This window comes from Chelonia mydas, chromosome 13 (genome assembly GCF_015237465.2).
Source record: "Chelonia mydas isolate rCheMyd1 chromosome 13, rCheMyd1.pri.v2, whole genome shotgun sequence".
Classification (NCBI taxonomy): domain Eukaryota; kingdom Metazoa; phylum Chordata; order Testudines; family Cheloniidae; genus Chelonia; species Chelonia mydas.
Window position 1 is genome coordinate 21,048,556 of NC_051253.2, and position 23,774 is coordinate 21,072,329.

Genomic DNA, 23,774 nt, shown 5'->3' on the forward strand with positions numbered 1-23,774 from the left:
CACCGATTCAACTGGGGGACTCTGGAATTAACCTAATTGTGACTTTTGTCTGAACAAAACAGTATTGCCCAACGTAGCCAGGTTCAGTATGGCGATTTATAGATCTGGATTTCCAGTTAATTGGGAGGAAGTGGAGACCAGAGTCACTCCAGGAGAAGATCTCTGGGTCCTCTGAGGACTGGACTTCTAATAGAATAACCAGGAGTCTCTCTCAAAGCCCTTCAACTCCCTTATTTAATTTGTGCAGTGGGTGAGCGTTTCTATCAGAATTTTATTTGGGCTTAGGGACAGGTGCCCAACAGCCCAGCATCTTTATTCAGAATGAGGCAGGAAGAGGAAACTGCCAGAAATCAACCCTCACTTTATCAATGAAGTACAGTGCCACAGCTCTCTGTCGCACTTTCATCTCTTTGGACTTCCAGTCTTCTCGATATTGATTCCGTATCTTATCCACACACTTCTTCAACCTCCGAGCTGTCTCGTATTTCTGCCAGTCCTTCTCGCCCTGCAGAGACAGTCACAAGAAAGTCAGCACACCTGAAAGTGAGCAGCAGAAGCAGAGAGAGTTCCTACTCAAACCTATGTGCACAAAATCACTGGGAATTCATTGCTCAAAGTTCTGCCTGAACTAAGTTCTCATGCAGTTGCACATCGTTCAGTAGCCATGACATCAAGTGCCTGCACAGAAGTCAGAAATCAGATGAGAGAGGTACTTGGTCTTCCAGGCCCCTCAATGTACAAAGGTACCCCCTACTCTGTTAAGGAGATTGCTATTTTCTTAGCGGTCCCCTTCTCACAATTAGAGACCCACTCAGTAAAGCCATAAAGACAGCAGAGTGAACTCATTTAAAAAAAGATTTGAATAGCACATTAGATGTGTGTGATGATACGGTTATTATAGGTCAGCAGAAATGATGTCCCACCACACACTCAGGACAAGACTCTTATTTCGCTCCAGGGGAGCCACCTGCTCTCTTAAAAACAGGCAATTTTCCCGCTGAGAAGGCCAAAAATCTGTTCTACTAAAAAAGGAAATCCAATTACCTTCAAAATCTCATCATTTGTTTTACATGATTTGACAATTACCATTTATCCGTGCCCACAGAGGGGTTTGTTCTTCTCAGAACATCACCTCCGCCTCCATCTTGCAGTGAAGTAACATAGCTGGATTTATGCCTTTTCAATTGACTGACACCCAGCACACGGTTAGGAATTCACTGCATGATCAGGCAGGAGACACTGGGGCCAAACTTAGAGACAAAACTGGCAGAAATTGTTTTCTACGTTTACTCCAGAGCATGAAAGGCTCCCAACTAGGACGAGAACATCCTTTCATCCAGAAATCTGAAAGTACTTCATAGATATTATTCCACACCCCTCCAGAATAGCTGTTACTCCCTATTTGGCAGATGGGGAAACTAAGGCAAAGTGACTTGCCCAATATCACACAGTGAGTCAATGGTAGAGTAAGAAAAAAGTTGGTCTTGCCTCCCTGTCCACTGCCTTAACCACTAGATAGCCACACTCCCCCCCTTAAGAGAGTTGGTTAAGATGCAGCATGGCCAAGCAACCTTCCAGATAAACCATTACCTTGATTCTAGAGCTGGGGTTCAACATGATGTATTTAATAGATCCTTGGATGTTTTCTGTCCATGACACCAACCAGGTCACCTTGTTATCATACCGGACCTCCTTCCATTTGTGACCTGGAGGAGGTGGGGGAACTTTGGAATCCCTGCATAAGGTAACAAAAACAGCGAGAGGAAAGAAGTGGTCTTAATAGACCCCAGGTGACAAAATATAGATGACCAGCAAAGATTAAAGTGTTAATGGACAGCAACAAATATTAAACAAGTCTCTCTCCCTACTCTAGTCTGGGCAACCGCATTTCTGTAGCGGGATAGTAAGATGAATCAAAATGAAAGTCAAAGATCAAGAGATACACAGTCATGGTTATGCTTCTTATGGAATTGTTCCCTTTTGTTAATTATTGTGATAAGTAGCATTGTTGGGAAGCTCGTTGCTTTGATTTGGGGATGTTTCTGCAGCTTCACTAGTCTACATGGAGAGGGAGAAGTCTGAAGACCCTACACATTGGTCTGTTGCCTCTTAGGAAACAAGAAAAAGTCAAGTGGGAGATCCATACATAAAATAAATACCCTTTGGCCCCAAGGGAATAGAATGTAACAGGAGCTGCCCTGCACTGTAACAGCAGATGCTGGTGTTGATCAACACTGAGGTGTGTGGACAGCGCTCTGTGTCTCTCTTATGTAAAGAATGGCTTGTAGACAACTGATGCTTTCATTATACTTCTCACCCTTCAAAACACCTAAAATGACGAAGAAACCCAACACATGAACTTTTGAATGCTTAGATGCCATGTCAAGTTACATATACGATAAAAAAAGTTATCCTAACTAGTAAGCAAAGCAAGGTGCAAAGCATCCCATGCTCACTTGCTGCAATTAATGATGATGTCTTCTGGCATGATCCGTCTCTTCAGCATGCCCATTTTGGGATGGTTGCCACGCCCTCTGAAGAGACCTGGGGGTTCAATCTTGAAGTTGGCGATCCTCTCCTTGTGGTTATCCATGATACAAAAGCCATATTCTTTTAGTAACCGCTCATTCTCCTCTTTGATTTTCTAGGAAGACACAAAGCAGGGGGATTGCACTGCACCCAAAGACACCAAGTAGCTCAGTGACAGAACAAAGCAAAATTCATTTCTTATTTGTATTGCAGTAGCACCTACAGGCCCCAATCCGGTCTGGGGCTCCATTGTACTAGGTGCTGTACAAACACTGAATAAAAGGCAGTCTTTGCCCAGAACAGCATACAATCTAAATGGCAAGACAAAGAGAAATAAAGTCAGGAACTAATAGTGAAGGCTACGATTTTGTCACAGATGTAACTGAATTCATGACTTCCAGAGATCTAGTGACTTCAGACCGTGGTGACTGGGAGCTGCAGGGTCCCCCCACTACCCCTGGGGTGGGGGACCCTGGAACTCCAAGCTGGAACCCCCGCAGCTACCCAGCCACCACAGGCAGTGTGGGGACTCTGCAGCTCCCCATTTTGTCAGGGGTATTTTTAGTAAAAGTCACGGACAGGTCACGGGCTTCCGTGAATTTTCTTTATTGACCCTGCAGGACCTGTCTGTGACTTTTACTAAAAACATCCAAGACAAAATCTTAGCCTTACTAATAGGCTAATGTAATACATGCAACATGTACAATTTTTTCTAAATTTGTAATTACATTTCACTTGTCTCGGACCTATTTCCCCAAACCAACTGCCTCTCCATTCCCCTCTGTCCATGTGCCACAAACATCAAGTTTAAGGACTTTTGATCCACTGCATTTAACATCATGTTGTTTAAAGAAACAAGCTTCTCACTGAGACCTAAAAACACAAGGTTGAAAGGTATGAAGAAATCAATGCATCCTTAAATGAAGTTGCACCAACTGAGAAGTGGACCAAAAAAAGCCCCTTCTACTCTATTAGTTATCTGGGGTGGGGTGTATGTCAACCAATATTTATCAAATAAAAAGCTGAAAGCCAGAAAAGCCAGGCACATGCTCTCTTCCATATTGGGAACCTTTGAATCCTGACACCATGGGGTTCAACTGTATTGGGAAAACCATCCCCCATCCAATTAGAGGACCTCTGAACCTCACCACCTAGGACAATTAAACTAGAATTACATTACCCAAAGCACTAAATGGAACCAGATTTAGATCTTGTGATAAGTTTCTAGTTCTTACTAAAGTGGGTATCTAGGGGTTGTGTGGGAGTGGAGGGAAGACATGCAGATACTCCTTGAAAAAAACCCAACTCTTTGTCCTAGTAACACCATGGTGCTGAAAGAGAAAGGGCCAGAAATGTTTTATCATCAGAAAGAGAACTGCAGTAGGTGGAGGTTTCTTACTAAACATTGCTCTCGACATATTACCTATGTAGACATGTTAGAGGAACATAAGTGACACAAGGAATCTCAGGGATGTTACTAGGAAACGAGCCGCTGGCCTCTTAGTCATCACATTAAGATCAGCAGAGAGACAGACTTTTAGCTAGAAGTGCAATACTTCTGCCAATCCCCGCTGGGTGGGAAAGGTTCTAGCAAATCCCTTCAGCGTGAGAGGAGTGACAGATTGCGCATAGATGATATGGCCAGAGGAACGAGTAAAGGATAATGATAAAAAAACACCTAAATGGCTAGAACAGTCTTCTACAATTCCCTAGAGTACCTGTTTCTCTTCCTTGGACATCTGTTTCCTAGCTTCTGACTGAGCTTTGAAATACTGGCTCATCTGGGAGAAGTCACACTTGTTGAGGTTGGTGATGGTACTCTTTTCTTCTGAAGTCATTTCCTGGGAAGATGAAAGTAGAGCTTGAAACCTTCTTATATTTAGAATAAGGATATTTAATTGCCCCTCCCAGCCCCTAAAAAGGTATCAAAGGGCAAATGCTCCTAATAAACACAGCTTCTGCCTGTCTATCAAAGAGCTGTCAACTTCTAGTAAGTACTCAACCTAGTCAGGGAGAATGAGAAACGGATGAAGAGGGTATATGTGGCACACAGAACACTAAGACTGTGTCTGATCTTTGCAAGCACAGAGTGTATATTCTATTACACAGCAACCTTTCAAACCGCTTAGCCATTCAAGGGTTGACGACGTTACTGGGGGAAGGAGAGGCCGCCGAGGTAACCTGGACCAGCTGCCTGTATATGCTTATTCTCTTGGCATGCTTATACTGGTTGGGGTGGTGAAGCTCCTACTTTGCAAGACTCAGAAAGGGGCTAGCCTCTGATACAAAGGTAGTGATGGCTCTTCAATTCCACAGTTTCAATGGGGCAAAGATTCATAAAATTCCAAAGCCAGAAGGGGCCACTGTGATTGTCTGTTCTGACCTCCTGTATAAAACACAGGCCACAGAACTTCTCCAAATAATTCCTAGAGCAGAGCTTCTAGAAAAACATCCAATCTTGATTTTAAAGCGGTCAGTGATGAAGAATCCACCATGACCTTCGGTAAGTTGTTCCAATGATTAGTTACTTTCATTATTAAAAACGTGTGCCTTATTCCCAGCCTGCATTTGCCTAGCTACAACTTCCAGCAATTGGATTGTGTTATATCTTTCTCTGCTAGCCAGAAGAGCCCATTATGAAATATTTGTTCCCTGTGTAGGTACTGCTAAACTGTAATCAAGTCACCCCTTAACCGTCTCTGTTAAACTAAACAGATTGAGCTCCTTGAGCCTATCGCTATAAGGCATGTTTTCGAACCCTTTAATCATTCTCCTGGCTCTTCTCTGAACCCTCTCCAATTTATCAACATCATTCTTGTATTGTGGACACCAGAACTGGACACAGTCACACCCGTGCCAAATAAAGAGGTAAAATAACCTCTCAACTCAATATTTCCCTGTTTATGCATCCCAGGATTGCATTAGCTCTTTTGGCCATAGCATCACATTGGGAGCTCACGTTCAGCTGACTATCCACCATGACCCCCACATCTTTTTCAGAGTCACTGTTTCCCAGAATAGAGTCCCTCATCCTGTAAGTATGGCCTACGTTCTTTGTTCCTAGATGTAGACATTTACATTTGGCTGTATTCACACGCATATTGTTTGCTTGCACCCAGTTTACCAAGCAATCCTGATTGCTCTGTATCAGTGATCTGGCCTCTTCATTATCTGCCACTTCCCCAATTTTTGTGTGATCTGCAACTTTGGCAGTGCTGATTTTACATTTTCTTCCAGGTCATCGATAAAAACGTCATGATCAGCTCAGCCATACCCACCATGTCACATCACATGCAAGTATGACTTGCAAAAGGTCAACCCTTGTTTGTTTAAGAAATATTTACCAGGAGGCCCTTCTTGGAAAACTACAGCGTAAACAGGAACTTTCAGTGCTAACATCTGAGCCAGCCCTTTGGTCTCTGCCTCACACTAGCATTTTGTGCACCAAGTTAGAGTAGCCCCATTTCTCTCTCTAACACTCAGGAGAAAATGGCCGTGTAGGCTGTCATCCCAGTCCAGGGATCCGTACCTTTCTCCAGTCTTTAAAAAAGTTTTTCCTGAAGATATCCTTTGTAGTGTACTCATGATCAAGCATTTTTGCAAAGAATGTAGCAACTTCTTCTGCTTTGGGGCTCAGCTTCATTACTTTACCTATGAGAGAGGAGGTTTAAAAAAGGTCAGCTGAAGATGTTCATCCTCTAAATCATTCTGCTTTTTGCACTGTGATGTTTCAAGAGATCCAGGAACCCTTCCATGCAACCATGGACTGCTGTGGATGTACAATACACAGCCAAATTAGCCACCCTATGGAAGTATATGGTTTGTCCTAGTATTTCAGTGAGGTTTTGTTCAGTGTGCTGTATAGCACCACAAACTAGTGTCCCTTGACACTAAGTACGGGATGCAAAGGGAGTAGAGAAGAATGATCAGACTATTGAGGCCTAAAATTTGACTTGCATTAAAATAGTTATAATATGATCTAGATGTTATAATATGATAATATGGCTTTTATTCAATTCCATCTTCTGCCTCTCAACATCTTTACTAAGCCAGGAGACAACGAATCATTTAGCCTTCCGATTCCCCTCACACACACTGTTTAAAACATGTCAACTTCCTGTCTATGAATAGGCAGCTATTTCTAGCCAGGAACAGAGGCAAATCTCTGCCAAAGCATGCGCCAGTGACACCCACAAGTAGGGTAGTAAGTGGTGCCAAACACTCATCTCCCCTCGCACAGGAAGGTAAGTATGTGCGAACTCTACCAACCAATGGAATGAGAGATTCAGGTATCATGGGAATACACTCCAGTGTCTCCAACTCCTCATACTCAAAATAGAGTCACATTTAGTTCTTTCAGTGATCGGTGAGGTCATATTTCAGCTTGGTTGCAGGATCACAATAGAGCCTTTCCTCAAAATGAAATCACTGTGAAGAAAAGATCTTTTGGGAGTGAGGAAGAAGAAATTGCTGAACATTCAAGGTCTACCTTTTCTACTGAACATGCCTCTTCAGTCCCAGATCTCATTGTTGACATCACATTATGCTCCAGCGCTCTCTGAGAAATATTTTGAATGCATCTCATGGATACAGCTAATAGTGAGGAATATTTTAAATCCCAATTGCTTGTTGAAGAGTCAGCACCAGTGATTTTTTAATTGACTCTTTTACCTCACAAAAGTCACTGCCAGAACTGTTGATGTTAACTGTTTATTAAAGTACTGGGGAAGTAAAATGTAGTCCTCTTGATTCACCAAGTGAAAGACTTACAACATTATATGCAAAAATTAAAGTGAGGAAACTATCTGCCCAACCTAAAGAACTTAAGTCAACAAAACATAGCAAAGGAAGGCTCACTTAGGCCAAAGATGATGGAATACGTCACACTAGAAACTAAGATACCAACAGGATTGCTGTTAGTTTAATTGTAACAAACATACACTGTTTGTTTACTTATAGCAGGAAGCAGCAAAACAGAGGGTTGTAAAGGAAAAAGGGTTAAGGCTGCTAAACCAGTTGAAAAAGGTGCCAGGGATCAGCTGGTAAGATGTTTTGGGGGTTAAATCCCATTAAAATTGCTCAAAAGTTGCCTACAGTTGGCACAGAGTAACTACTGGCCTCGGTTGTTATTTCGTAAACAGAACTGCAGAAACAGACTTGCTTGGATTGAATTTCATCCCTCACTTTCCCTTCTTTCAAAGGCTTGAGCAGTCTTCCTGTGATGGGACTACAACTTCAGTACTATGGAATTTATCAAGAGCCCTGAATGTTAGTAACTCAGCTTAAAAAACAAGAGCAACTAACAGGCTACTTTGGCATCCACAGCTCCTTTACAGGAGTCTGGTGCTGCAAGTGACTGGGAGCTCTAGCAATAGCTCAGGCAGTAATTATGGACACCCTGTCAGATGGAAGCCGGCACTCTGCTGCAAAAGCAGGACTGGTCCTGGGATGGACTTCTCTACTCAGAAGAAGCTGGCAGGTGGTTGACCAAATGTGGAGTACTGAAGGCTAGAAGTTATTCTAGGGTAATCTCTGAATTGGACAATGTCTCCTGAGCACAGACAGTAGGATGCTGAGCAGATCTCTCACAATAGCTTGTGTGTGAATTCAACACCTCATTTTCCTAGAGATGGTCTTTGGGGCGGCTTGGACATTTGTTTGAACGTGTTACGGATTAAAAAGAATCTCACCACTTCTAATTTTAAAACTTCCACAATGTTTCATGGGAACAGCCCACTGCTTCTTAAGCAATTTTACAGACAGATGCCGCTTTAGAGTGAAAAATTCAATTTTCATCCACTCAAGTACCTGTCACTTAATCCAATCCCTGGTTAATATGTTCCTCCATTTAATATGATCATACCTGCAGGAACCAAATCATCATTTATATTAAAATAAGTTCTGCCTTTTATTCCGATCACTTCCGGCAGGTGTTATAGGAAAAATTAATTGGATATAGAAAGCTGCAATTTAATAATAATAATTTTGAAAAAAGAGACCAACACTGAATGAGAAGGATGAGGGCCCAAGGAAGACCAGCAATAATGAAAAATAACTACAACAACATGGTGCCTTGGTTAAACGTCGTCACTTATGGTGTAAGCATTATCACATGCTACGTGAGCTGTGACACATACCCTTGTGATCACAGTGAAAATAAATGCAATTGCTTATTTCAATCCAAATAGATTCCAACAGAGGTTTCCTTGTTTCTATAAAGTTTATTCCTCTTTTTATGATCCCTGGAATTTGCTTATAGAGCAAATAATTAGCCTGGACCACCACCTCACTCCACCACTTTGCAAGAGAACCCTCACCTCCTATTCAGGATGCCACAGTCTAGCCCAGTAAGCGTGAACCCTTAACAACTTACCATCATAGTAGAACTTGACATTTTCAGGCAGAGGTTCATATGGCGGAGCAAACACAGGACCTTTGTGCTCTAGGAATTTCCATTTAATGCCTTCAGGATAGCGCTCTTCCTCCCACCTTTAAAGAGAGACCGACAAGCTGATACAAAACTCACCCTCTAGCCATCATTTCAGTGTCTACACGGGAGGGTGACATATAAAAACAGTAAGCAATCACTGCACTGCATTTCAGAGTTCACAATGAGCAGTACACAAGCAAAACCTAGAACACCAACTGCCATCTTTTTGAAAAGCACGGAACAGGCTCCAGACACAAATTAATGTTCTGGGCCAAATTTCACACTGCTGTTATGCCAGAGTTACATTCAACTGAGTTGCAGCACAGATGAGATTAGCCCATCATGTTCTTCACCAAACAAATGCATGGATGTGTACTTAAGAAAGGAAAGGACTGAATGCCAGGTATAGTACAGGCTTCTTTACGGCAAACTGTCCGTTTAACGAAGCCCTCATCTAACTTCCAGCCCAAGATCTCTCCAGAACAAATATGGACAACAGCAGCAAATTATGTGATCACTTTCTGATGTGGACAGATGTTCCAGTAAGGATAGACATGACAAAGAGAAATTGATTTTCACTTGTGACCTAAGCAAACTCAGGTGTTTAAGAGAAGAAATATTAATTAATTAATCCCCTCTGTCACCTCGCGCTCATTTCCTTTTTCCCCCCCCCATAATAAAGAGAACATGTTCTCTAAGGCAAGCACAAAACAAAGGATAAGGACAAAGGTGCCCTAAGGCTCCTACTGCAATAATTAATTAGGTCCCATAATAACCATGAGGTAGGTATTACTATTTTCCAGCTGAAGAAATTGAGGCAGAAAGGTTTAGAGACTTTTCTGGTGTTAATCAATGGCCAATGACACATCCAACAACAAATTGAAGAGCCCCACGTCCTGGCTTCCCAGTCTTTTGCTCAAACTACCACACCACACTCCTTCCATACATCTGCACTGATCTTTTGTTATAGTGGCAATAAAGTAATTGTTACATACCACTGGGACAGGATCTCCTGCTGAGAAAATAGTCTATTTCACCTTAGCATTTATGCAGCAGGGGGACACTATTATCCTGTCACAGCATTCGATCTCTTAATCACCCAGCCAACTTGCTGGACAAAAAAATGCCATGTTTCTCCATGCTGCTCCTGATTCCTGTATCCCCAGCCCCCTAGCCAGTTTCACGCTGGAGTGAGTCATCAGCTGGGAGAAGACATACATGTACTGGCAGCAACGCAGGAAATGTTGTGCACAAATAAGTGCTGGCTGCTGCAGCCCTAATTAGATAACAGGATCACTGTATAAGAGACAGGTACCATATAAATATATAATAAGGCTTCTCTCTGAGGGAGCCCTAAGTGCTTATTAGCCTATATCCTTATAACGTGACAGGGTCAGGCCAGATGGCTGTAGGAGAGTAATAGAAGGCAGATATATTAGCCCCAGGCTAAGTAGGTCCCCTTTCCCTGGGTAAGGTAACAGGGAAAGTTCCAGAACAATCAGGAACCTTCTGGAGACCATTAAGACAGGCTGATTAGAACACCTGCAGCCAATCAAGAAGCTGCTAGAATCAATTAAGGCAGGCTAATCAGGGCACCTGGGTTTTAAAAAGGACCTCACTTCAGTTTGTGGTGTGCATGTGAGGAGCTGGGAGCAAGAGGCGCTTAGAGCTGGGAGTGAGAACGAGAACGCGAACTGTTGGAGGACTGAGGAGTACAAGCATCATCAGACACCAGGAGGAAGGTCCTATGGTGAGGATAAAGAAGGTGTTGGGAGGAGGCCATGGGGAAGTAGCCCAGGGAGTTGTAGCTGTTGCACAGCTGTTCCAGGAGGCACTCTAAACAGCTGCATACCACAGGGCCCTGGGCTGGAACCCAGAGTAGAGGGCGGGCCCGGGTTCCCCCCAAATCCTCCCAACTCCTGGTCAGACATAGGAGAAGTTGTCCTGGACTGTGGGTTCATGAAAATGCCCAAACTGAGGGCTGCTGTGAAGCTCAAAGGCAAGCAAATCCGCCAATAAGCGCAAGACCCACCAAGGTAGAGCAGGAACTTTGTCACAATAGGCATGGCTGAAATGCAGCCACAGCTAGAGAGGAGACCAGGAATCAACTGGGACATAGCACACTGCTATGATAGGATGATACTGTTTTTGGCCAAAGCACCTTGACCCATCTTTACTTTTACAAGATGTGCAGTGAGATCCTCTGTGTCCAAGCAGAGCAGACAGAATCTCAATTGTTATAAGCCTCAGAGTAAAGACACCAACGAACCAAGGGCTTCCTTTCACGACACTGCAGTTTGTACTACGTGGGTGTGAACTGCAGGGTGGACAAAAGTGCTACATTGTAACTGCCCCACATGTACACTGCTGGCACGAACTAAAAGGTAAATTTTAGTTCATGCCAATTTAGCCCTCTAGGGCTATGTTAATGTGAACTAGGTATCTCTTAGTTTGAGCCCGTAGTCTCCACATGGGGCAGTTACAATGCAGCCCTTTGGCAAGCACTGCAATTCACACCCCACGTAGTCCGCAGTGCTATGCAGTGGAGACACAGCCTATGTTTCGCACGTCTCGACGTATCCAGTTTGCAAGAGCGAAGGCTGAGCTGATCACTTTGAGACCCGAACCTGTAGTACTAGGCGATTTCTAACCTGAAGTTTCCAGCACGGAGAAAAAGGTGACTCCTGCATAGTGGCTATTTGGCGGTGAAGAGGGAAGGAGATTGTCTGCCATGACTAAGGCTACGATTCTGTCACGGGTGTTCTTAGTAAAGACATGGACAGCTCACAGGCAGTAAACAAAAATTCATGGCCCGGGACCTGTACCTGTGATTAAATCTTAAGGGGGACCAGAGCCGCTGTGGCAGGCTGCCTGGGGACTGCTGCCCAGGCTGCTGGAGCAGTGACCGATGTGGCTGTCCCAGAGCCGCTCCAGCAGCGGCTGGTGTGGCTGTGTCCCCTGGGTCACTTCAGCAGCAGCCGGTATGGCTGTCCCCCGGGCCACCTGAGCAGCCGGCCCCAGAGCCAGCTGCTTGGGCAGCCCTGGGGTAGGCCAAACTGGCCCCTGCAGAAGTCATGGAGTTCATAGAAAGTCACAGAATCCCTAACTTCTGCGACCTCTGTGACAGACATGGAGCCCTAGCCGTTATTGTTGCAATACTTTAGGATAGATTTGCTACTATTACTTTTAATGTTTGTTTGCCTCACTAGCCCCCTCACCAACACTGCTCCTGACATTCCCTTGTAGAGATTTTGTACCTCTGAAGCCATCCTACTCTCTAGTGATGTTGAGGTTAGATTCATTGTTTTGTGGGGGCACTTCTCCGGTTTGGAAGTTGAGCTGACTGCAAAGTGGTTGTGCCTTCGAATAGACTGTTCCATGCTAGAGGACTTCAGGCTGTAATTCTGTGCTCTAGAATCAAATTCAGGTTAAAGAGTGTGCTTCCTCTGACTAAGTAACTCAAAGACAGTAGCAAGACTATTCAATCCACATTCCAATTAGGGATGCTCAAGACTGGACAGACATTGCTCTTGAAGCAGGGGCGTGCAACTAATGGATAGAGCACTAGACTGGGACCCAGGAGCCTGGGTTCTATTTGCAGCTCTGCCACTAACCGAGTGACCTTGAGCAAGTCATTTCACCTCTGTGCCTCAGCTTCCCTGGTTGTAAAATGGTGATGCCAATCCCATAATCACTAGAATGAAGATGCTCAAGAAGGCAAGCACTAGAGAAAACAACACAAAGAATTCAGATCTTCAGAAAACTGACTGGCATGGAACATAAAATCCCTTGAAGAGCTGCGTCTGGAGTGCTACAAGATGGAGATGAAACCCATTTCACAAAAGACATGCTATAAAAAGCTGCAGATGGACCAAGCAAACACCAGCAGAAGGACATTCCTACTAACTGCCGGGTTTTGCACTTTCAAATACAGCTTCGCTCAGCAGTCAGCACAATTTGCTGAGCTCTGGCACAGCTAACTGGAATTATGCTGCCAAGACAGGCAAGGAGAAAGTTCTGTGGCCTTCCAATAAAGGCTTGCTGACAATACTGACTATGACATAAAAGGGGGAAATTAACTAGTAGGATACAGAGACAAAAACCAGGAAGGTTTGCTTGAGATAAAGCCAGAAGAGAGGCTTGCTAGGGCAAGAGACCATTTCTGGATCACCAGTACTTTATGTACTAATGGTTACATTAAAACTGAAATAGATGAAAGCCAGAGGACCAGAAAGAGGTCAGGAAGCTAGGAGGGAATTCAGAGAAGAGCACCAGCATGTTATGGAGGGGCTCAAATGATACACTTAGGATGAAAGAGTAAAACCTAAACATACAAGGACACTTGGTGATCAGGATTGCATTTGAAATCATGACAATTGGAGTCAAATATTTGAAGGCTGTAAACACTCTGAGGAAGAGGAGTTATTTTAGGGTGATGCAAGGCACGATGGGGTGAAACCGAGCAATGCAAGGTGAATACTAAGAGGGGTTTCCCAACAAGGAGGTCTAATAAAACAGCACAATAATCCCCCAAAGGGAAGAGGTAGATGGAAGCTCCGAAGTTGAGTCATTCAAAGGTCTTACAGAGTGCTGAGATGACAGGAGTCTGGAAAAATATTTGCATTTGAAGCCAAGCTGTATTAAACTGTAGGGAATGATGAGGGCCAGTCCTCAAATACATGAATATTCATTACCCTACACATACTCTGGGGGACAACACTGGATTGTATCTGAGATGCCAGTACAAAACCACTCGTAAAGAAAAATTCATCCGCTGAGTCATCAAGCTGACACGTTCTTCAAGGGGAGAACAACACAGGTGCCTCTCATATCCCAGAGCCAGATAATTTTCTCCCTCTTGCACTCAAACTGGAGAATCCTCATTTATTTGTAGATCTATATTTTTAAATGCCAATGTCAGTGAAAGTTGAACTTCAGTCTCTCCAGTTACATTACTTTTTGGATTCTGCACAGGGAAAAAAATTCAAACTGTATTTCCAGATTGGACAGATTAAATCTTAAATGCTTTTAAAAACCTCAAATAGAATGTGTTGATCAGCTTTCATTCATGTGTTCTTTAGGTAATATCCCTTTTGTGAAGGGAGATTGTTGCACAGCTGAGATCAGACTGTAATAAACGGGGGTGAAAGCCAAAATTATTTCAACTGTATCCTTCTAGTTTAAGGAGTTCCCAGGATCAGGTTTGCCTTTGAAGTGATACAGTGCTTAGTCTCCAATTAATATACCTGCACATAACCAAAAAACCTAAATCATCAATAAATGGAGGAGCTTTCATATTGCCTCATGATGGAGGAAACGCCTAGTGTCCGATCACTATGGGTAGCCTCTGTTTTACAGCAGGGAAGAGAATGGATCCATCAGCTTCTGGATCACTTGTTCCAGGATAGGAAGGAAACTAGTTCATTTTAAGGCAGCTCAGAAAAGCTGAAAAATGAATATCGTAGCACTTAAAGTTCTGATTTTTTTAATGTAAAGAATGAATATTCTGAAATGAGATTTTAAAAATGTTATTGAAAACTAAACCACACATTCAGAACACAACCTTGATATGTGCCAACAGTAAAAGATAGTGGATCTGCAGGTCCCTGTTTATTTAATCTCTAGTCAGAGCACGATATAATGGACTTGAGGGTAAGCAGAGAATGACAAAAGGTTAATTTATCACAGAGATTTTACCATTTCCACTTTTGCTCTTCCTCTTTCTTCTGCTTCTTTTTCTTGTTGTCTCCTTCAGGGACTTTCTTATCTTTGCTCTTAGTTTTCTTGGCTTTGTTGTCCTACAAAGGGAGGACAAGGAGGAAAGGCAGAAGGATTATTAGAACACAGCTATGTTTTATTCAACAAGATATTTTTAAAATAGAAAGACTCTTACTTAGACCAGGTCTACATTAGAAAATTTGTAGGTATAGCAATGTCGGATACGGATGTGAATTTCTGTGCTGTTGAAAGCCCTAGTGTATACACAGTTATATTGGCATAAAAGAGTGATTTTGCCGATACAGCTTATTTTGCACATAAACCCTACCAGCCCAAAGCACTTTTCTGCTGGCACGTTGCGTCTACACTAGGGTTTTCTCTGCTGGTACAGCTATTTCAGCATAGCTTTTAAGTGTAGACTACGCCTTCAAGAGCTAAGCACACCAGTTGGGACTGCTCACTCAAAAAATACATTTCACCAGCATCCCTCTGCCAGCAGACTGGGATCCTGGTGCACTGTTCCTGCCCAGCAAGTAGCTGAAATCTCGTTATCTTAATAGCTTCTGTTTCCTTTCCAAACAGAGCAGGACCTCAGGGCCGATCTACAATGGCTTTTAAAAAGCACTCGGCAGCTGCTTTGACACCGTTACAGCTAAACCATGTACCAACTTCTTTGCCTTTGAGCTGCATCACATCATCTGTGCCAATACCAAAAGTTAATAAAGCTCCTTTTTCCATTGATAAATGCATCTGTACGGAAGGAGGGGTGTGCTACGTGGATTAGTCTGGGAGCATTAGAGCTGATCTACACTTACAATTTAAGTCAACATAGCTGTGGTGTTCAGGGGTGTGAAAAAATCTGCCCCCCAGGGGCACCATCGCTATGCCAGCATAATCGCCGGGAAGACACAGCTAGGTCAATGGAAGAATACTTCCGTTGACGTAGCTACTGTTACTCTGGGAGGTGAAGCTCCTACAGCGATGGAAAAAAACCTTACGTCACTCGAGGCTGTACGTACACTACAGGATTATACCAGCATAACATCCCACAGTGTAGACATGACCTTCGAAAATTATCTTCTTGAATGAGTCTTAAAAATCACCCATTTATTTCAGGGTAGAAACACTCCTTAAATTCCTATTTGGGCTAATAGGACATCAGACAGATTAGCTTTCATTGTTCTACAAAATACCACAAGCACTCCATTCTTAAATCCAGAAATTATAACTTTTGTTTCATAATTTACCTCTTCCTCCTCCTGTTTCCTCTTCTTTGATTTCTTGATATCTTCTGTTTTGATTTTTTTGGGTTTATACTCATCACTGTAAGAGACACGGACCAGTTAACAAAAAAAATCACTTCGTTTCCTGATATGTACTTACATATAAGCATGAAGGCTACATGTGCAAATTCACAAACACCTCTGGGATGGACACCCATGCTCCCCATCCTCCCAAACTTACAGTGGGGTCCCCACTAAGTTTTTCAAAAGAAAGAAGAGCACTTTTTTGCTGGAATGGATTCAGAAGCTCTGCCCCTCACCATACAGCCAACAGACCCCTAAAATGACCTTTACAAATCTGAAACTGTGATGTGAACAATCCTCTGAATGCGCAAAGATTTAGCGAACTTCACTAACTCCAAGTGAGCCAATTCCCAGGCAGTAGTGGCCACCCACTGAGAAGAATACCAGATAAAGACTGGAACACTTTACAAGAGATTTTTTGGAGGAAAAAGCCTATCTCACTCATTTTTCCTTGTCACTGCTAACAATCAGATGTCACTTCACTACAATCAGCTCACTTCTTGCATACCAGTTAGTTCAACAATGCCACGATAGTGTTAGAGGGGTCATAATCCTTCCATAACAGACACTGGACTGGAAGGTCACTAAAATTTATCAAGCAGAAGGCAGTGGCTGACTATATAGAAGAAAAGTTCTAATGTCACGTCCATCTCTCTTTTGGAAATTGACAAATACTACACAGTAACAGAAGAAAAATGGGACTGTGGTAATGGTCATTTACTAAGTATGGAAGCATGACTGTGCTCCTTAACTCACTAGCAGTGATAAGTAATGGCAGTGATTTACTCAGATGGGTCACAATAAGATACAGCTGTGCTTTGCAAAAAGCCCATTTTACTGTGGGACATCACATGGCCTGTAAGTCTTAGGTGTGCGTTTTGATTAAATTATTGGGATAACTCACAACATATTTAGACCCTTTTAAAGGGGAATCCATGCCAAGCAGCACAGGCAAAATTAGGGCTGACAAAGCTTTTTTTCTCCTGTGCAGTCATTTCACCGCGCCGCAGAAATTACTGCAGCCACTTAGTGAACGATTATGCCCCTCTTACTCAGATTTACGTTTTACATTCTTAATACCCATGTCCCTTTTCTCTGCCTGCCTTCTGATTTTGTATTCACTAGTTTTGCAATGCTTAACGGCACCTTTTCCTCCTCGACACAGAGCACACCGAAGGATACTTTTGCAAAAGGGCTGCATGGGTACCAGATCAAAAATACACCTAGATCATTCATAGATCTTAAGCATAGCAAATTTATCTTCCAGAAAAAAAATCTGGATCTAGATCCCCAGTCCCACATCCAACTTGTTCTGAAAGGCCCAAAACCCCTCTAAACCATTCTCTTCACACAGGCACAGTACACAAGTTACTTACTCGTCCTCCTCCCGAGGTCTCTTTAGGGGTTTGGAGTCCTCCTTGGGAGATGCATAATAGCCATCATCATCAGGTTCATCTTTAATACGCGGCGGACTAAGGAAAAAGGCAGAATGTTGTTTGTTTAAATACAGAACACTTAGTCAAATAATTTTTTGAAAACAGAACCGATTCAATGTAAGAAGTGAACTGTAAAGAGATACTGCCGGCTGGTCTTGGAGTGCAGAGTTCTGTATTTCTCCTAGCACCTGCACCGGTGTAGGGAGCTACACCCCTTACACTGTCTGGGAGTATGCAATTCCCCCCACAATTGCTGACACTATCCAAAAGACCTAAAGCAGTGCAAGGAATGCAGCAATTTTTTACGTGTTAAGGTCAGGGTTCTAGGTTACTCTGAGGCTTATATTTTAAGTAAACACAGTGCAGGTTCCAAAAATTTACAAATGTATTGTTTAAAAACTACTGAAGTCTATGCATTTATGCTGCGAAACAGGGACATCATCAAGTAACAGAAGTCCAGAGTCTTTGTTAAAAACAGTATCTCAAATGAAAACAGTTTGATTTTAAAAACAGCATTTGCAAATAGAACCTTGCAGCATTATACTAATTTGTGAGAACTAGATATGAAACAGATGATCAACAAAAAGTTACACTAATTAGCCTATTTTCAATATCTAAGCTGCAAGAGTGCAACATGTGCATGCTCTCCCCACACTCTCAAACAGACAGCATAAATATTAAATTAGGCATAACATTTTCAGTCTTAATGTGCCATAATGCTAGGAGCAGAAATAATTAAGACATTATTTTAAAAAAGAGATTGTCCTTTTAATTAACTTGTTTTTAAATTTCAGTCTTTGCTTTTGTAAAAAGCATTTCACTTATCTTTATAAAACAAATAAGCTGCAAAAGGAATCTAAATTCTAACTATTTCTGAATCGCCCTAAATGCAATTCTGGTCAGGTAAGCAACTCTAAGAGCAACATCTTGAGCTTTCTTATTCACATTCCCTCAAATGATTTCTGTATCGAATTAGCTCAGTTTCCAAGTCAACACTCAGATTTTGTTATTGGGTGGAATGGGAAAAGAGAAATCAAGCAGCAGTCTGCATTGTACATCACCCTCAGAAAGACATTCTGGAATCTTAATTTAGCTGGCAATTGTGTTGATGAGGCAGAACAGGACAGTTTGCTCTTTCACAGCTGTATAGCTTCTGTGCCGCTGGCAGATGTAACTCAGAAGACATAGAGAACAGATATGTGCTGTTACAAGGAGCCATTTTTATGGCATTATTTATAACTAACCAAGACTTAAGCTTCCAGACGTTTGAAAAGTATCACCATAGGGAAAAAAAGTATTCGTTTACCCTGTACAATTTATTCTCCCTGGAAATAGAGCTCTGTGGCTTTTTATTATCATCATCACTGTTATTAAAATGTTGTCTGCTTTATATAAGGAATCTTAATGCAGAAACATCTCCAAGCAGTTGGCAATAGGAAATGAAGTTTGAGACAGACAATGCAAAATGGAATAAACGGGGTACCACATTGTTCCCGAGAACACATATCTAGCTTGGCAAGATGTAACCCAGGCCATAATGCTTCCCCCCGCATCCTCCAAATCTTATTTTGGGTAATTTAAATTTTTTGGAAGGTGACATACTTCTAGTGAGCTTGACAATGGAACATTTCAGTGGGAGAAATACAAATTACTTCCCTATTAGCCTGTTTTGGGTTACCAACAGTGAGAGTCTGGGAAAAGTCTTGAACTGGCACGAGGAGGTAACGATGCACTGGTTGCACAAAGTGCTGCATCTGGAACCTGTGCTGAGCCAATTCCATTAGTATGGGAGGGCCAAGTGTTTCCAGCTAAGGGCTTGTCTACACTTGAAACGGTATAATGGCACAGCTGTAGCTGAGCTGTTGTAGAACTTCAGTGCAGATACTACCTATGCCGACGGGAGGGGTTCTCCCATCAGCGTAGGTAATCCACACACCTGAGAGGTGGCAGCTAGATTAATGGAAGAATTCTTCCCATCCACCCAGCGCTATCTACACCAGGGGTTAAGTCAGCTTAACTATAGTACTCAGGAGCATGGATTTTTTTACACCCCTGAGCAACACAGCTGGGTCGACCTAACTTTTTAGTGGAGACCAGACCTAAAACACATACATTCGGTGAAACTATGACAGTGCCCAATTGTCTGAATAGAATCACAGGGTTAGAAGGGACCACAAGGGTCAGCTAGTCTAACCCCCTGCCAAGATGCAGGATTTGTTGTGTCTAAACCATCCAAGACAAATGGCTATCTAGTCTCCTTTTGAAAATCAAGTGAAGGAGCTTCCATAACCTCTATAGGCAGCATGTTCCATCAGAAGGAGTTAACAAAAGGTACCATGTGCTGTATTAGGTAATTATGGCAATTGCCACTGGCTTATGATAATTACGGTTTGCATTTCCAAGATAGTAGTTCTGAAAGGTCCTTGGAGAGGGGCATTTCTCTTTCCTCTACCAAGTCAGAAAAAAGCGTTAAATGCAGAGTCTACATGTTCAAATACTGCTACCTGAGAACTGAAACTACTGTACCAAGAAGAGATACTCAAAATAAGCATATAATTCTAATCAGGTAGAGCACAGGCAAGCTCCTTCTCATGACCCTCCCTGCCACAATTCCACTTCAGACCAAGGTGAGACTGGGATGAATTCTCAGTAGTGCGTAAAACTAAAGACAGGCCGCCCCCAAAAAAACAAAAAACAAAAAAGGGGGAGGGGGAGGGAGAGGGAGGGTTTGAGGTTTCCAGCCCTAGATATAAACTACTTTCAAGGCAGCAGATCTATTTCAATACACAGCAGATGGTCAGGCACCCCAAACTGAAAAACACAGTCACAGGACCCAGATTCATGATCTGAGAACTGGATTTAAAGGGGTAAACAAGAAATCTTTATTGTTTGTCAGATGTTAAGAAATAAATGGCACTTCTATTAAAAATTCACAAGTAAATGAACTACAAGTAAATCTAGTGGTGATTGGTACAATTCAATATTCATGAAGTCTAGATGGTTCTTTAAGGATTAGGAAGTCAATATATAGAGTAGAATAAGTGACAAATTTTCTCAATTTTTTTTGTTAAATTTTAACTAGTGGCCTATTTGCTATTTCTTTACAAACTAGGGTTTGAAATCCTAGTCCCTCGGTCTTGCTTTCAGATAAGCAAGTACCTGGGGCGTAGCATTATCAACCCCAACTCCAGAAGACAAAATGCATAGTGAGTCAAATGCTTGCCACGACACCCACTTTACAGCAGAGTAAAGACTTCTTCTAGCTCCCAGTTAATACCATTTCCAGGAGTCTGCTCTGCCCTGGGCAGAACCTAGTTTCCAGATCACTGGATGATAGCATTCAAGAATCCATGGTAAGGAACAATCCTGAATGCATAGAATAGACCAAATGTCCTAACAGGTCTTTTCCCATCACTGACTTCTGGGAAGTCAGCCAATTACCCAAAAGTGCACCCATTTGCTTGAGATGGGGGCTCTTTATATGGAGGAAAGAAGTCACTGCAATATCAGAGCGTCTGCCTCCACAAACTGGGTGGGAGGGGCCACAACAATTTGAGGATTGGGAAACAAAGCAAAACCATGACAAACTGCTACATCAGATTACAGACCCCAGACTCACTTTCTTACCTGGAGAAACCATTTTCCTTTTCCTTCTTTATTTTTATATCACCAGAAGATTTGCTCTGAAAGAGAAAAGGGGACAGAGAACCTGCAGTAGGAACTACTTGTAACTTAGTCCTTTTAGCACACCCAGGATGCCTACATCTTTGTTATCAGCTACATTCTGGCCTTCCATTAGTGTCAGTTGGCAAAGGTCAAGTGTAGTTATCAGTACAATATCTGCTACATCTTATACTGGGAAACTGAAGCCTGCTGTTGCATAGAATGAACTTAATCTAAATTGACCTTTGACGATTATGAATCTAAACCTGACACTGAGTTCACAGTGGAATTACAATAGGAAAGATGAAGAGCAAGAACCTTAGTAGTGTAAGTAGGCACAGCTCCATTGATTTCAGTGGAACTGTGCCCATTTACACCAGTTGAGGATATGGCCCCTAGAGACTGTGGCCTATGAGATATTGAGCTTTAAGTCTCAAACTTAATTTGGGGTTAGTTTCCACTATTAGGTAACTAAAAACTAGAAGCAGTTCTTGTGTCTTCATGTAGTGCAACAGTTAAAGCAGAATTGTCCCTTCCCACCCACATTAAAGAACTACCTACCTTTTCTTCCTTTCGTTTCTCCTTGTCTCTATCTTTGTGTTTGTCTTTGTGTTTCTCTGAGCTGCCATCTTTGTGTTTGGTTTTCTCTTTCTCTTTGTGTTTCTTCTCCGAGGAATCTTTGTGCTCACTGCAAGATAGAAGAGTTAACAGCATCAGTGTGAGGTTGCCAGTGAAAAATCACAACATGATATATTTACCAAGGTCAAACACTTTAGCTTGGCTATTCACTGTTCTTGTTTCTGTTTCCAATTAAATCCTGAAAGGTCACAAGTGAAGCAATATTGATAGTCACATTCCACTCCTCTGTGGACATTTGTTTAGATAGTAAGTAATACAAACCAGTTTTGTAGTTTTGACATTTTCATCCAAAGAACTAAAATTCACTTTATAAACATTTGGTAGGTGATTATTCCCCTATCAACGGAGGAGAAACTGAGGCAGAGAAAAGTTAGTGACATGCCTAGGGTTACCCTAAATCAATGGAATAAAACTCAGTAGTCCCTAATTCCTAGTTGCTTGCTCGAACGAGGCCTCACTGAACCTCTGTCAAAACCACTATACAGCTCAGCACAATTGGCTTTGTGCGCAGGAGAAGCTCAAGTCAGAACAACAACGACAAGTCAGGACAGGAGTGCAGAGATGTTACTATGCCTAGTTTTAACAAATGCTATGAGTTCATTGCCACTCAGATTCAAGTGCTGCAGATTACAGCATTGTCAATCAAGTGTTCAAAAATAATAAATGAGTCTGCAAAGTTATGATAAAAAAAACCAAGGTTCTTTTTATTTCCCCTTTTGGTTTCTGAGCCTTTTAGGATACACTCTGATCACATTCTCAACTTTTTCACTTGAACTATGAGGGCTAGATTCTCAGGTTGTTACTTGATCCCAAGAGCTGCAGTCTCATGAAACACACCAAACATCTCCAGACTCATGTTAAAAAAGTCACAAGAGTTGGCAACACAGAATTAGCAGCACGGTTCTTGAAGCCAAGCAGCAACACTACTAGTTGAACATGCCTTAGATAGGCTTGTTTACAAAACTGAATGAAGTCCAATTAAAACACAAGAAAAAGACCATGGCTCCCTGCAAGACAAACATGGGGGAAAAAGACAGTTACCTTTTCCGTAACTGGTGTTCTTCGAGATGTGTGGTTCATGTCTATTCCACAATAGGTGTGCGTGCTCGCCATGTGCACCACTGCCGGAAGATTTTCCCCTAGCAGTACCCGTCGGGGGGGGCTGCCTGACGCGGTATAAGAGGAGCTGCGCGCTCCCCCCACCCTCAATTCCTTCTTGCCAGACAACGCCGACAGAGCGGAGGAAGGGTGGGATGTGGAATAGACATGAGCAACACATCTCAAAGAACACCAGTTACGGAAAAGGTAACTGTCTTTTCTTCTTCGAGTGATTGCTCATGTGTATTCCACATTAGGTGATTGCAAGCTATATCTGTTGGAGGTGGGTAGGAGTTCACAAGTTCCCAGGATGGAGGACAGCCCTGCTGAACCCGGCGTCATCCCTGATTTGGGAGACGATCCCACAGTGTGAGGTGAACGTGTGAACCGAAGACCACGTGGCGGCCCTACAGATGTCCTGAATGGGGACGTGGACCACGAAGGCAGCTGACAAGGCCTGCGCCCGAGTTGAGTGTGCCCTTACAATGGACGGTGGGGGAACACCCGCCAGCTCATAACAGGTGCGGATGCACACAGTGATCTGATTGGAAAGCCGCTGAGTGGAAATCAGCTGGCCCCTCGCACGCTCGGCTGAGGTGACAAACAGTTGCGAGGACTTCCTGAACGGCTTGGTCCGCTCGAGGTAGAAAGCCAGAGCCTGTTGCACATCAAGCGTGTGGAGACGGCACTCCTCACTGGATGTGTGGGGCGGGCTTGGGGCAGAGGACCGGTAGAAAAATGTCCTGACCCATGTGGTAGGTGGAGACCACCTTCGGGAGGAATGCAGGGTGTGGGCGGAGCTGATTATATAAAAACCATGTACGGCGGCTTGGAGGTTAGGGCCCTGAGCTCCGAGACTCGCCTGACCTATGTGATTGCAACCAGGAAGGCCATCTTCCACGAGAGGTGAGACCAAGAGCACATGGCCAGTGGATCAAAAGGGGGCCCCCATGA

General features: G+C 43.0%; 1 protein-coding gene across 2 annotated transcripts in view; it reads right to left on the minus strand.

Annotated features, from left to right (window-relative positions):
* Positions 1–23,774, minus strand: part of TOP1 (DNA topoisomerase I) — an 84,998-nt gene that overhangs the window by 11,585 nt on the left and 49,639 nt on the right. For both annotated transcript variants that reach the window (XM_007057182.4, XM_043526799.1), the window contains exons 4-14: positions 21,645–21,771; positions 21,048–21,103; positions 17,361–17,456; positions 15,925–16,000; positions 14,657–14,757; positions 8,903–9,018; positions 6,059–6,180; positions 4,248–4,370; positions 2,457–2,644; positions 1,591–1,735; positions 362–505 (exon numbers count right to left, since the gene is read on the minus strand). In XM_007057182.4, coding sequence (XP_007057244.1) covers positions 362–505; positions 1,591–1,735; positions 2,457–2,644; positions 4,248–4,370; positions 6,059–6,180; positions 8,903–9,018; positions 14,657–14,757; positions 15,925–16,000; positions 17,361–17,456; positions 21,048–21,103; positions 21,645–21,771 — 1,294 coding nt within the window. The remainder of the gene's footprint in view (positions 1–361; positions 506–1,590; positions 1,736–2,456; positions 2,645–4,247; positions 4,371–6,058; positions 6,181–8,902; positions 9,019–14,656; positions 14,758–15,924; positions 16,001–17,360; positions 17,457–21,047; positions 21,104–21,644; positions 21,772–23,774) is intronic.